Here is a 15,885-nt window from a genome sequence, read left to right as displayed (position 1 = left end):
TCTCCAGCCAAAAATGCCAAGCACTATAGGACATATGAAGATCCTTTAATTCCCAATTAGCCATGGCATGAGAGTTTTAAAACAAATGAATGGATATGATTATAGGGTGTATGTCATAAACTTTATGGAGAGCCCGCAATTTGTCCCGAAGAAGCCATCGACTTTGGTACAAATTTGCTAAACTTGTTAATTCGTCAAGCTTTTTATATGTAAACTTCAGTTTTTTTGCAAACTTGTTAATTATATGAAGATAATTTATTATATTTAAATTTGAATAGCACAATTCGGAATATGCAGAGGGAAGGTTAGACATTTAACTACTAATTCCCCATTGAATCAAAATCAAGATAAATTGCTTGAACAAGCCAACATTTAGTTTACGAAGCATGTTGCAATGATAAACCCTATCTCTGATCAGTTGAAAAAGCTATCTTGGTAACAAAGCAGCAAAAATCGAAAGGAGGTTAACAAGAGAGCACGTGCTTAGATGTCAAACAAAATTTAGGAATGATTCCCAATTTCAGATATGCATATTGGTGCATATATCATTTTATTCATGATGTAAAAATGGAGAGAAGTAATATGCAATTCATGTATCTTGATGATTATATATTAATATTTGATTGAGATTGAAATTGATGACATGGTTATGCATTGTTGATTGATGTATTAGTTGATGGTGAGATATGTTGATAAGTATCTTTTGATATTCAAACTGGTTATGTAGGTTCACATTTGATAATTACAAATTGAAATGGTAATATATATTCATACCTGGTCATCTATAGAAAACAAACTATTCATACTTGGTCTTTGTAAACTCTGATGAGACATGAACTCTTAAAAGGTACCAAAACCTATAAATTAAAGTTCTGTAAGCATTGTGTAGTAGGCAAGAAAACAAGGGTCAAATTTGGTATGGCTAATCACGATACTCGTGAGATCTTTGAATACATTCACAATGATGTATGGGGACCAACTAAGATTGCATCAATTGATGGAAGCCATATATTTTGTTACATTTGTTGATGATTTCTCTAGATGTGTGTGGTTGTACACCATGCGAGCAAAATATGAGGTTCTAGTGATTTTCGTGAAATGGAAGAAATTGGTAGACTCAAACTGGCAGAAAGATCAAAGTATTACATTTTGACAATGTGGGTGAATATACTTTTGATTGATTCTTGCAAGTATGCCAGAGTGAGAGTATAAAAAGACATTTCACGGTGAGACATATTCCACAATATAACGGTGTGGCTGAGCGTATGAATCGTACTTTGCTGGAGAAAGTACAGTGTATATTATCTAATACTGGTTTAGATAAAATGTTTTGGGCTGAGGTTGTGAGTTACGCAAATTACTTAATAAACCAGTTGCCTTCTGCTGCAATTGGAGATAAAACTCCTATGGAAATGTGGTCTGGAAAGCATGCATAAGACGATGATTCCCTTCGTATATTCGAGTGTCCAACTTATTATCATGTCAAAGGACGTAAATTAGATCTCTGTACTAGAAAAGCTATCTTTGCGGGATTCAAAGGTAGAGTAAAGGGCTTTAAGATTTGGGATCTCAAAGATAAAAATTTTGTGTGTAGTAAAGATGTCACGTTTGATGAAACTTCAATGATGAAATATTCAAGTTCTCAGCAGGTGTAGAACAAGACCATTGAGGCATTGCAGCGGGTGGAGTTTGATGCAACTCCATATATACCAATTAGTGCTACATCAGAGAATGGTTCAACTATAGAGCTGACACTTAGAGTTGAAGAAGAGATTGTTTTTTCTGATGTCCCACAAAATGAAGAAATAACTAATGGTGTAGATAATGATGATTCTATAGCAATAAAGAGGCCAAGAAGAGAGATAAAGAAACACGGATGGCTTACTAAAGACATGGTGGTAACATATGTACTTTCAGTTATTGATGATGACATCCCTAACACTTTTGGTGAAGCATTACACATCAGTGAAAATGATCAATAAAAGTTAGCCATGGAAAAAGAGATGAAATCTCTCCATCAAAACTAGATTTAGGAACTTGTAGAGTTACCAAAAGGGAAAATGGCTATTGACAATAAATGGGTCTACACCAAGAAGTAAGGATCTCCAAATCAAACAACTCCTCGATACAAGGCAAGACTCATAGTAAAAGGGTTTGCTCAAAATGAAGGTATTGATTATAATGAAGTATTCTCTCCAGTTGTGAAACATACTTCCAATCGTATCCTACTTGCCTTAGTTGCAGAATATGAGTTAGAGTTGGCTCAATTAGATCTTAAGACAACGTTCTTATATGGAGATTTGGAGGAGAAAATTTATATGACTCAGCCTTATGGTTTCAAAGTTGCTGGAAATGAGAATCATGTGTGTAGGTTGATTAAATCTTTGTACGGACTGAAGCAATCGCTAAGGCAGTAGTACAAAAGATTTGATCAATTTATACAAGGGCGGAAATTTACCAAAAGTGAACACGATCATTGTGTTTACTTTAGAAGACTACTAGATAGAGCTTTCATCTATTTGTTACTCTATGTCGACGATATACTTATAATTTCGAAGAATAAAGATGAGATCGAGAGACTAAAGAAGCAACTGGCTTCTAAGTTCGAGATGAAAGATTTGGGTAATGCACAGAGAATACTTGGGATGATGATTTGTAGAGATAAGAAGAAAATGAGGGTATGGTTGACTCAAAAGTCTTATTTGAATAAAGTGCTAGAAAGATTCGGTATGGATGATAAAACTAAATCGATATGTACACCTCTATCTCCTTACTTCAAATTGAGCTCTTCTTCATGTCCTTCTTCCCAAGAAGAGCGTGATTACATGGCTCGTGTTCCATATACTAGTGCTGTGGATAGTTTTATGTATGCTATGGTGTGTGTTGGTAAAGTTTTATAATCAAATGTTATTGATGCCAATGTTCAAGTGTACACAACAAGTAATAAAGTGATGGATATTAAAGATCGTCTCCATATGGATTGATGTCACTAGAAATGCTACAACAATCACAATAGTGCAATCTAACTTAAGTCCGAAGTTAACAAATGTAAAGTAGGTTCTATCGAAGTTGATAATTGTGAAAGAATGAAATAAAACAATGCAGTAATAAAATAAACTAAATTAAATGTGTCTAAGATTCAATTGAGAATATGGTAGTTGAATGATCAAACTCTCTTTATGGGTTGATTGCTTTTCATCAAGTTAACACCAGTTGTTACAGCAATTGCTACAGCACTGGGCAGAATTAATTTGCATCCTCAGCTATCGTGTATTGGAACTCTCACACCCTTAAGTATATTAACAATGACCAGTTGCTATTCTACCTATGGCATGACCTTATGACCTTTTAATCTCTTCGCTTTACAAGGCGAGTACCTATATCTAGTATGTCACAAATCTTAACTTCAAGTATAGCTCTTATGAGATTCAAGATAAACTTAATCTAGGAAACTTAAGTTAAGATCAAGTATTACTCTAATAATATCCACTAAGACATGCCCTTTTGCGGCTCTATCTTAATTTGAACTATTAAATGGGTGGTCAACCGAAATAACAGTTATAATAATAGTTACTAGAGTAAAATGCTACAGTAATGACATAACAACTCATAAGAACAGTCAAGAACCCATTAGATTGTTCGTCACTCAACTACAAGTAAATTTGGTTCATATTCTCAATGAGAAAAACAAACATCAATATATTGTTCACAAGATTCATTAAATCAGACGAAAAAAGAAGAAAGATATAAGTTGAGAACAGCAATAAGTAAATCCAAATAATTCTGCGGGATTTTTCAATGCTGCTGAAGCCTTCCTCTTGAATTCTGATCTCCTCATTCTTTTTCTCTCTAAAGTCTTTAATGATAATTTCTTTCCCTTTCTTATGTGATGCGTGCCTCCTTTTATAACTTAAAATTAGGGTAAATAAAGGCCTCGGGCGCGCATGAGTTAAATTAGAAAACTTCATATTGCAATTTTGCAGTTGACCCGCACTAAGTTTTCTCCCTTAGTGCTCTAGGATTGCTACATCAATGGTTGCTCTGACAATGGCTAGAACACTGTAGTGTTCTCGGTTGTGCTTAACTTCTTTTGTGGCAATATTCTTTCCTCCTCTTGCTGGTCTAATATCTCAGCATCCCTTCACGAATTATAAACTTCTGAAAACTTACAATTATGCACCTGTTTTGAGCACAAATTACTTTAATTCAAGCAAAACTTATTAAGACTCATTAAAATGAATGTTTATGCAAAATATAACCAAAATATAATAAAAACACATCATTTACTCTCTAAGTAATCTTGTTTTAAGTTTAGAATTACTGTAATAACTCTCATTTCATAGAGTTATCAGTGTGTACAAGGCCCGATATATCTCAAGCAGTGAGCATGGTTAGTAGATACATGCACAATCCGAGTAAAAACCATTGGTTGCAGTGAAGTGGATTCTTTGGTATTTGTTTGGGACAATTGATGTTAGGTTATTGTTCAAGAAGGATGGTGGTCAACAATATGTTAGGTATTGTGATTCTGATTTCGCTGGAGATCTAGACAAACGAATATCAACAACGGGTTACGTGTTCACATTGGGTGGAAGTCCGATTAGCTGGAGGTCGGTTTTGCAATCGACAATTGCTCTGTCTTCTACGGAAGCAAAGTATATGACAGCAACTGAGGCTGTCAAGGAGGCTATATGGTTGAGAGGCTTGTTGGGTGATTTTGGAAAGATCCAAAAGAACATAGAGGTCTTTTGTGATAACCAAAGTACGATATTCTTTCCAAAAAAATCAGACGTATCATGCTCGGACGACCCATCAGACATGTTGACAAAGGTGATTTCGGGAATTAAGTTTCAACATTGCTTGAAATTGATTCAGATCCTTCGATTCTGTTAAGGTGTTTCCTTTTGGGGTCAGATAGATGCAACCAATGTGGATCCTTTTGAGGATCGTGTGAGGGATGAAGTTAGGAGGATCATTGTCAATCAGTTCAGATTTAGATAAATTTTTGCCGATGTAGAGATTTGTTGAAAAGTCAAAGCCATATGGTGGCAACCATACGGTTTGGACACGTTTGGAACGTGATTTTCTTGATATTTGTTTCATGAATAGTGCCAATATTTTTCTTATAAATAGTTAAGCATTTTTCATTTGTTTAGCATCCCAAAAATTTGTTAAGCTTATAAGTTTCTTAGTTTTTTAGAGAAGTGTGTTTGGGAATTTATCTCTCTTATAGAGTGTGAGAGTATTAGGTAGATTTGGGTTTCTGAGAAGTGAGATTTGTTACTCAAATTTATACTCTAATAATTGTTAGTAATACAATTACTTTTCTCTTACTCCCATGGACGTAGACATATTGCCGAACCACGTAAATTTTGTGTCCTTTATTTTTCTGTAATTATTTGGTGCACTTAATTCCGCATTCCACGCACAACAATAAATTGTATCAATTTTTTAACTACCTATTAGAAAATCTCGATAAAATGACCATTTTACCTTTAAATCAAAATTTAACAATGATTGAAGAATTAATACCTTTTTTATAATTTTGGTGGAAAATTGATTGTTTTTGCAATTATTATGTGGATCAACGTAATCATGTATTCTTTATGCATATGATAGAATGTTAAATGTCAAAATTACACTCATAGCATCATAAAAAATTATTCTTAATGACAAAGCGAAAAAATCATACAATTTGTAAACAAGGGTGGGATAATGAGTCGATTTATATTTATGTATTTTTTAAAATAAATAAATTACATCTTTAAAAATTTTAGGCCTGATATGGAGTTGTTAGATATAACATTCTAAAAATTTTATTATTATTTTTAAAAGTTATCATACACTGTCTCAAAATCTTGAAGGGGGAGATTGTTAATTTCCTTCATACTAAAATTAATATATACTATTTATCCCCCTGTAATTTTTATAATATCTAAAAATCCCTTTAGCATGAAAAATTTAAAGGAAAAGAGGGATAAACGGGTCATTTGTTTGATAATTTATCTTAAAAATATAAAATATATATTCATTATAAGAAAATATTTAAAAATAACAAAAAAATAAAAGAATCTGATTATTAACTTTTTATTCACACTGAGACATATTTTTCTTATTTTTAGTACTTAAATTTTTTATTTTAATTTCTATTGATACGATTTGTTTAATTTATAATAACTATCAATAAAATTATATTTGAAAATAATGATAATACTATAAAATTATGTTGTTAAGAGGATTATTAATAATTAATAAAACAATAAAAAAATATGTGGTACTTATTGATTTCAGTAGAAAGAAAGTGTCACTCTCCAATCTTAAAGGTATTTTGAAATTTTCCTTCCATAGGATCTCTGAAAATGACTTAGCATATTCTAGTTGGTATATCATAGTCATTATGAATGACCAACCAATCTTAAAAAATATTCCCCAAAGAAAAGCCTTTTTCGAAAACGACTTAAAATTATATTTAAAACGTTTCACCCTCATCTACCGATTGAACCCATCCCATCAAGTACATATCTGAATCCACCCTCGATTCAATTTATTAATTTTTATTTAATTGAATTGACCTCTGGCTAGAGTAATGCATGGGTTTTTTTATTTTCCAGAAACAATCAAAGGGATGAATTTTTTTTTTTAATTTAAGGAATTCAAAAAAATAATATAATTCCCTACACGAGTGATGTATGATAAAATTATACTTTAATCACTCTACAAAAGTTTTGATATTTTTCATTTCGATTAGAGTCATATCTAGTATCTTATTTATAACTTTGATTTCTTGTTTGAGTATGATAGAGTTGAGGTTACATTGCAAAACTTATTTATTATGTAATCCACACCAAAATTTTACATTGAAAACTTGCAATCCACTCTTTATTAGTTCCTTTCTACATACAACTCAAACCAATAGATGAAAAGAAATTACTTAAGATATTATTACAGGAATTGCAAGGTTGCCATTGCTATCTGTCGCAGGTATTTGAATCCTTCATTACTTTCTCAACGCACAAAATGAATAAGGAGGTATTCAACGTAGTGTAACTGCAGATGCAATAACATAACAGGTCAGTTTCAAGCTATGTAATTGGAACATGATTGGATTTGATTCAATATTCTCATATTAAAGACCAATCACTTGCCTTCCAAATGAACATGTAAAAAGAAAGTGTTGATGCTTTATTGGAGAGATCAACAGTTTGGGCTCGACGCCACAGAATGAAAGCAAGTATACTGTGAGAAATTATCTGCCAAAAAAGAAGAAAAAAAAAAGGTCTTCATGATTAACTGAATCAAATTCAAGCACAAGCTAAATTTCTTACAAAATGATGCCATTCTTACAGTGACAAGCTTGCTTAGCAGAAAAGATGAAGAAGCTCCAACTAATATAGCAGCTCCATAGGCAGTTAACATCATATAAACACCAAGCCAAAATACCTTTTGAGAAGAATATAATATTCGTTAGCTAATTCTTAATCTGGGAGACTCAGCAAGTTTAAGAAATAATGTACATGAAATATTCTTATGGGAAATTTTCAATTTCTCCTTAGTAGTTTTGTCCGTAACCTACATAATACCTCGTTATTCTCTTAATGTCAAAATTTTAACTGTTTACTCCAACCGCGGTTAATCGCAGAACAATCTTCTTTTTTTTTTTCAAAGTTTTTGCGTAAAAAAAATAATAGCGAGGTATTATAAAAGTTATAGAATGGGCATGGGGTAGAAAATGATTCTTTAAGCGGCAATCTCCCATTCTTAATTTACTTACTTTTTCTTTTCCTATGATAACACTGAGCGTCTGAATGCCAAATTCTCTGTCGCCATCCACATCAGGTACATCCTTTTATAAAATCGAAACAAGTAAATTAATGACATCCATTATGTATGTGATCTTTACTAAACATCAATTTTTGAATTATCCTTACCTTGAGAAGGCCATTTGCAAACGAGAGAATACAGATATGAAAGTGGTAGCAAACACCAGTGGTTTTGTAATTATTACAGGTCTTGCAAGCACGTATTTCTATACTTGGCCATTAAAAAACAAAAAATAAAATGAAATGAAATTACATACGGAAAAAGATACAATCCTGGATGATAAGGTAAATTCAACTTATTAAATAAATTAACTCTATTTTACATAAGTTCTTTAAAAAGAAAAAAAAATTCCACTTATTTCTTAATAAACTAAATGAATCCCCTTAAATTTTAAATTTTATATTTGACCACTTGCTTCCACTGCAAGAAGTCAAACCAACTAAATTATCAATTTAGAGGTACATTTTTTTTCATTTTTTTTAAATTTTTTAATGAACATCCACCAAGATGGTGGGGAGTTAAGCCGAATCCCTACCCATAAATAAATTAATTAAAGAATGAACTTAAGGAGGGGGAGGAGATACATGAAATCATATTATTATCTTCAGTAGATCATTGAGGCTCTGTGTTACTTGCTGGTTGGTTTTTCATAGAAGATTCATTCAGACTGCTGCTTGTTCTGTTCGTGCTTTGATCTTTTGGGCTGTTCATTTCTTGATTTTATGTATTCTTGATTTTATTTTTGTCGTCGATTATTTGTTTAATATTGGATGGCTTCTTTGCGGGTAATTTGTTCCCCCTACCTGATGTTTGCTTTTATATACTAATAAATTTTGGTTGGCTAGTCGAGGACTATTTAAGAAAAAAAAAACAAAATTTCTCCAGACCATTATAAAAACCAAAAAAAAAAAAACAAAAAAAAATCCCAAGAAGAAATTGTAAATACCTGGATGTGTATGTAGAATAGCAATTGATATACAAGTCCCATCAAAATCATCATGGAGGTTGGTGCAAGAAATGGATGTCCTTTCCATCTTAGAAAGGGAAGCTGCAATATTGCGAACCATCAAAATGAATTGTGATTAGGTAATTATTTTAGAAAGGCAGTGGTTATTTTAGAGTTGTTCTATTATAGAACATTGATGATAACCGTTAGATTATAATAGCAAATACATATTTAATATTTATTTCTATAATCATACGGTTATCATTAGTGCTCCACCATAGAGCAATTCCAACATAACAATACCCTTTTAAAAACGTTAAGAAACTAAAAACCAAAAAAAAAATAGTGGAACAAGTTGGGCACTTTACTTGGATGGAGTAAGCGGTTCCGAGTAAAAACCATATGATGAGGGCCAGGAGAAGAGGTGGAGATCGAGACATAACTCCCATAGCCAGACTCTTAAAATTGAAAAACATGGTCACATAATCTTCAATGGCATCTTCTCACTTTAATAAGGAAATTCTTTATTTTATTAAACTAAAAGAAAAAAGTTAAAAGATAATAAAAATTACAGTGTAGTACAATGTATTTTATCATATAATATATTAAAATTTTTATTCTTTTTTTTTCACCATATCTCTTATTTTATTAAAGTAACAAATTCTCTTATTGTAAAATTACTCATCTCTTTTTATAAATCCCTTATTTTATTAAAAAAAATAATTAAGTTAAAAGACAAAAAAATAAAAAAAATATAATATACTTCAATATAAAATACACTCCATTAAAATATTTGTTTTTCCTGTATGTTAGTTTGATCCTTAATTTACTAAAATAAGAAATCTTTCATTGGAAAGTAATAAAATATATTTTTACTTGTATTTTAATTTATTCCTTATTTTACTAGTTTAAGGATCTCTTATTTAATAATCACTCTATATATATAAACAAATAAATAAGCTTCCATCGAAAAGTGAAAAATCGAGTCACCCAATAACATTCAAAAAGCTTTGGTTACGTCGGCACTTCGCAGTTTCTTACCGTGAATGAAGATACTAAATAAACTGCAAATCCAGTTCCCGTTGAGAAGTCACCAGAAGCAAGTGGAAGATCGGGCTTGTTAATCTTTAACAATGTTCAGCGGAATTATTAGCAAAAACAGCCAAATATTTATGAAAAAAAATTGTGAAGCTCGATAGCATAACATGCAAAATAGCAGCTATCATGGTTTCTCCGGATATATACATATATATATATAGATATATAGAAATTTTTTAATACAAAATTTTAAAGTACGAAAAAATTTGAGAAAATTTTAAAACTCTGTGGTTTTAAAGTGTTAATTTCGTAATGCTTTAAAAATTAATACTTTAAAATTGTGCAGTTTTAAAACTTTCCCAAACAAAAATAAATTGATGGTTGTTGAAGCCAACAAAAATAAATTCCTACTCTAAATAAATTGTGTATAGTGATTGAGCAGGGTCGTGTCCACAAAGATCGGTAATTATTTAAATCCTTTTGAAACGTAAAACGTAAAATGGGGGAATTGTTGACAATAATAAAAATCAAATTGAAATAACAAGAATGCAAATTAAAGTTGTAATTCAAATTGGAGAAAGCTCTGGTTGAAGGAATTAACTCAGCTTGATTCGACTACTGATCATTGATTCAAATATAGATTATTATTACTTATGAATAGACTGGTTATAGCTATTGAGACCCTCTAATAGCCAATCTCTCCTTAACTAGTCGATAACCAAGGTACGACCGTTGGTTATTTCCCTAATCAATGGACAACCCTAGATACGATCATAAGATTTAATCAATTGACAGCCTGAAAAATTAGAGAGACCCAAATCCTAATCAACACATATGATGATTCATTTAAATTAGATTGTTTATTCTCACAACACAACTCTCTGCTATGTTATTTGTCACAAACATTAAATTCTTCATACGATGAATCCTTTAATTGACAATAGATTAAGTTGATAATTAAATAGTGGCCAATTACCTAATTAACAAACATAATCATGAAAATAATTCAGAGAATAAACAAATACCCAAAAAGCAATAAAACAATTAAAGCACAAGAAAGATCTCACAGTAGTGATGAATCAAAGCTTCATTATCCTTCAACCAGAAAAATATGTTTAGTTCTTCATAGAGAGAAAAGAAAAATTAAGATCTAGGGTTTATTTCTTTTCCTCCAATCCAAAATCCCCCTTTTTTTCACAATAGATTCCTCCCTTAAATACTCTCTCTCTCTTCTCTTTTAGAATTCTATTTAAAATAAAATCCTAATATCTGAAATATTAAATTCGTAATTACAAAAATAATCAAAAATACAAAACACGTTAAACTAAAAACTGCAGGTCCGCAGTTGACAGCACGCGCCCACGCCTTATCAACAAAGTTCTTCTGACGCTCATAATTTCTCCAAGAGAACAATCATCCTTAAACATCATCTTATAGCTCAATTTTATCATCAATCAATAGAATTGCACCTACAAAAGTAAAACACAAGTAAATCACTATTATTAAGTGCAAAACATTGATATTAAGGGAAGTAAATAATGCAAAACTAGTGCATAAATTGCACTCTAACAGGCTTGTTAATCTTTAACAATGTTCAGCGGAATTATTAGCAAAAACAGCCAAATATTTATGAAAAAAAATTGTGAAGCTCGATAGCATAACATGCAAAATAGCAGCTATCATGGTTTCTCCGGATATATACATATATATATATATAGATATATAGAAATTTTTTAATACAAAATTTTAAAGTACGAAAAAATTTGAGAAAATTTTAAAACTCTGTGGTTTTAAAGTGTTAATTTCGTAATGCTTTAAAAAATTAATACTTTAAAATTGTGCAGTTTTAAAACTTTCCCAAACCTTTTCCCCACTTTAAAATTTCATATCAGAAAACTGCTTTATATATATATATATATATATAAACTGTAACCTCGTCTATTTCAAGGTCAGATAACTGGTTTAGGGCCACCACGTAAACGTTCATTAGTACAGCGGGCACCAAAGCCTGAAATATCATCAAGAATTAATGTCATTCAAATTAATTATTACAAGCAGTTGCTTTATGACTCTTAAATTTTACCTTCAAGATTTCAACAAATAATGTGGGAGTTAAAACAGCAAGATTTTGTATTGGAAGAAAAGAAACCGATGTTATCGCTATAATCTGAAAAAATTGAAAAAAAAAAAAGAAAATTCATATGATCAGTCAATTTATAGAAACTTGATCTAATGATTACATACTTCTTGGTCTGGAAGATTGCAGCTAAATATAAAGCAACTTACAGTTCCAATCCAAGTGTAGGGACGAGTAAGACAGTAGAGTGCATTTAAGTTCCTGAAGGAAACATCTTGAAAGCTTGTCGAATTACTATTATCACGTAGGGTGTTTGGTTTGTAACCATCTTGTAAGGTGGAAAGACAACGATACTTGTTGAACTGTTTACAGCTTCTAATTTTATTGGTTAAATTAAATGAATTTCGGGGGCATTTGATGGAGTACTTTTTCCTTAGAGTTGTGTTTAGGACGCCATGAATCTGTGACAAAGGCGATGGCAGCGTTTTAGTGCAACCTGAAATGACCAAAATGATACAAATTTATCAGATAAAATTGAAATAATATTATTGGGATAGTAACATGGCTTGTTTGAGAATGTTTTTGTATATTTTCGTTGTGAATGATATATAAAATATAATAACCCACATCCTTATTAGTACTATATTTTTTTTTTATTAACTCACGTATGTATTACTCATTTGCTTCTATTATATTCGATTGTAACAATCCACTTAAATATTTAATAACTCTACTCCACAATTTATTTTTTAAAAAAGAAACATCTCCAACATTATTTTAAATTTTCATCTAAATAGAACAAACCTTAGAAATAATTAATAGAACAATATTTTAATTTTTTTAAAATTATTGTGTTGTAGGGTTACTAAATATTTAATAGATTGTTAGAATTTTTCCTAAAAGAAATTTAATATTAAAAAGTTTTAGTTATATCTAATTATATATGTATATTTTTTGGAATATGTTGTTTCAGACTTTCAGGGATAAAATAGTAAAAAAAAAAGTTATAAAAGCTGTGTTTGAGGGGGATGTCTGGGTATTTTAAAATATGAGGGGAGGAAATTGGATAACATTGCTCAAATGACGATGAAGAGAGAGGTTCCCTAAAAACCTTTGGAAAGAAGAACCATGGAGGCAAAAAAAAAACTTACCATAATGATATTTTGGAGAGAACATTAAACATGAATGCATATGAACCATATTTTCCTCTCTCTCCGATCCTTAGCTCTCTGTGAAATCAGTTTTAAGTTGTTTAAGAAAAATCTAAACACTTGATCTTTTGTTGTTGACTTGTGCTATTTAAGTTAACGAGCTTCATGATTGGCAAGACAATAATAAGTTCGCAATTTAAATACATGCACATGCTGCCTTGGTGAAAGTTAATATAATAATAATAATAATCAACAAAAACATGCATGTTATATTTAGTGACAAAAGCATGCATGGTATATTTAATGTATTTTTCACTATTATTCATATTCATACGACGATACTAAGCACTTTAAAAACATGTTGAAGCTAGTTATCATTATAGAATTAAAGCGTCGGTATTTGACTTTTTGTTAAATATCATTGCGCAGGATCTGGTAACCTCTAGGCAACTGAATGGTCTATATACAGATGTCATGCGAAAAAAGCGACAATTATTATTGAGTGTTTAGTAAATCACTAATTATAAAATAAAAGAGAATGATATTTATAAATATAGTACACAAAACTTATCAAATAATCTGATATTTGTAATATTTTTAGTCAAATAAATTAAATTAAATTTCTTTATTAAAAAAAAAGCTTTAGAAGGTTGCTGATATTTCCACCCTTCAAGTTGTTTAAACCTTCCCCACTTTATAAAATTAATTACAAAAAAATCACATTTTTTAATAATTTCAAATTAATAATAAATTTAAACAATTAATCAATGAAATCCACATTTATATGATTGTTAACCTTCAATTAACTTAACAAAAATAAACCAAATGTGTTTGTAAATGATATCCCATGAAATTTATTGGTTATGAAATTTATACTATTTATATCTCTTGAAATTTATTGTCTATAAGAAGAATCTAATTGATTAATTGTATAAAATATTTTCGGATTTTAGATTTAAAAAATAATGTGAATTCCTTATAGATAATTTTTTGGCGGATTTATTGCGGGTGGAAATATCCCCACCTGCTATAGAATTATTGTGAAAAAAATAAACATCTTTGATTCTTGAGTAATGATACAGCCACAAACTCTTGTACAAATTTATTTTGTACAAACTGACGTGGCATTAATTCATTGGTTGAATGAAAATATAAAATAATAAAAACAAATCATGTGGGCCAAATGATATTTAATTTAACCAATCTTATCATGTCACATCAGTTTGTACAAAATAAATTTGTACAAGAGTTTGTGGCTATATAATTACTCTTGATTCTTTGAGAGCAATGGAATTCGTCGATGAATGGGACTTTCGCTAAATAATTAGTACTAATTGGACATCAAACTTAAGACAGTATAATCACAAATAAAAGCAAGTAAAAGCGGCAACCCTAGACACTATAATTGCAAAAGATAAGTGAAGAAAAGACGAGAGAGAGAGAGAACAATGGCCTGATATTAAATTTGGGGGCTAGGATTTCAATCTTTGATTGGATGATCGGAAGGTGATTTTAACCCCATTTTCTCTTAAATTTAGAAAGTAATTTCTTGTCATCGTCCTCTACAATCCTACTGGTGTTTATTTTTATTTTATCCTCTTGTTGGTTGTTATTTGAGATGCCTACTTGTTAGAGAGACATATATTAAGTTGTTACTGTAAGCAAAAAATATTGAGATTCTTGATGTTGTTAGCCTCTAGTATTATAATATTAATTTTTTATTTAGTTAGTTTGTGGGTAGGACATGAATAAAAAATTTTAACCTGTAAAATAGTAGATTTAATATAAATTGAGTCAAATCCGCATCCGATCCGCAGACGTATGGATTGAATTTGGATTGAATTTCACCAACCGTGAATTGAATTGAATTAAAAATTTATAATCTACAAAATTCAACCTGCGAACACCCCTACTTAGGGATGGCAACTGGATCACTCCATAATGGATATCCACAATATCCATCCAATTAGATCGGATAATATCCATCCAAAAATTTTTGGATTTTGAAATGGATATTTTAAAATTATATCCAGATGGATATGGATAATTATTTTTACCCAATGGATATCCGTTTAACCCAATACAAGTTTAAAAAATTTTAATTTTATAAAATTAAAAATAAAAAATATAATAAACAAACAATTGTAAAAATATTATATTAACTAGTGAAAATTTTAAATTCCTCTTATATTAAAAACTAAAGTTTTCAAAATTATCTTTTAATTTTTTAACTTATTTAATACTATTAATAATTTTTATTTTATTTTATTAATTTAATATTATAAATGGACATCCACCGGAAAGTCGCCGGACCACCACCGGACCTCCGCCGGAATTCACCGGAAAGTGCCGGACCACCGTCAGACATCGCTGGAATGTCGCCGGAATGTAGCCGAACCACCGTCAGCTCCGCTGGAAAGTCGCTGGACCTCTGTCGGAATTTGCCAGACCGCCGCCACTGACCACCGGACCGCCATTTTATTATAATATATATATATATATATATTATTACTAATATAAATAGTTTAATAACCAAATTTAATATTGGAATTTTAACTATTTTATATTATTATTTTTATATAATAAAAATAAAATATCCATGAATCTCCATAGTTATATGGATAAAATCTATATCCATGTCCAATATTAAATACTGGATATGGATATGAATATATCCATTATAAATAATTATGGATTTGTGTTTGGATGGATATTATCCATCCATAATTAGATATTTGACATCCCTACCCCTACTGTATTCGGTTATTTCTGAATATGTTTTATTAATTGTTTGGTCGGATTCGGAAGTGATGTTAAAATGAGATCCATTTAAGGCAAACGAAACGCTTAAT

At 30.5% G+C, this 15,885-nt stretch overlaps 1 protein-coding gene and 1 pseudogene across 1 annotated transcript; one reads left to right on the top strand and one right to left on the bottom strand.

The window, feature by feature from the left end:
- The first annotated feature begins 2,729 nt into the window (after positions 1-2,729).
- On the top strand, positions 2,730-5,001 carry LOC127901221 (secreted RxLR effector protein 161-like). The gene is made up of 3 exons (XM_052438018.1): positions 2,730-2,866; positions 4,479-4,830; positions 4,915-5,001. Exons 1-3 carry the CDS (start codon positions 2,730-2,732, stop codon positions 4,999-5,001), a joined length of 576 nt encoding a protein of 191 aa, XP_052293978.1.
- Positions 5,002-6,890: 1,889 nt separating this feature from the next.
- On the bottom strand, positions 6,891-13,195 carry LOC102624429 (coumarin 8-geranyltransferase 1b, chloroplastic-like; annotated as a pseudogene).
- Between the last annotated feature and the right edge of the window lie 2,690 nt (positions 13,196-15,885).

This window comes from Citrus sinensis, chromosome 1 (genome assembly GCF_022201045.2).
Source record: "Citrus sinensis cultivar Valencia sweet orange chromosome 1, DVS_A1.0, whole genome shotgun sequence".
NCBI lineage: Eukaryota > Viridiplantae > Streptophyta > Magnoliopsida > Sapindales > Rutaceae > Citrus > Citrus sinensis.
Note: the sequence above shows the minus strand (reverse complement) of the source record. Positions and strands in the feature narration are given on the sequence as shown.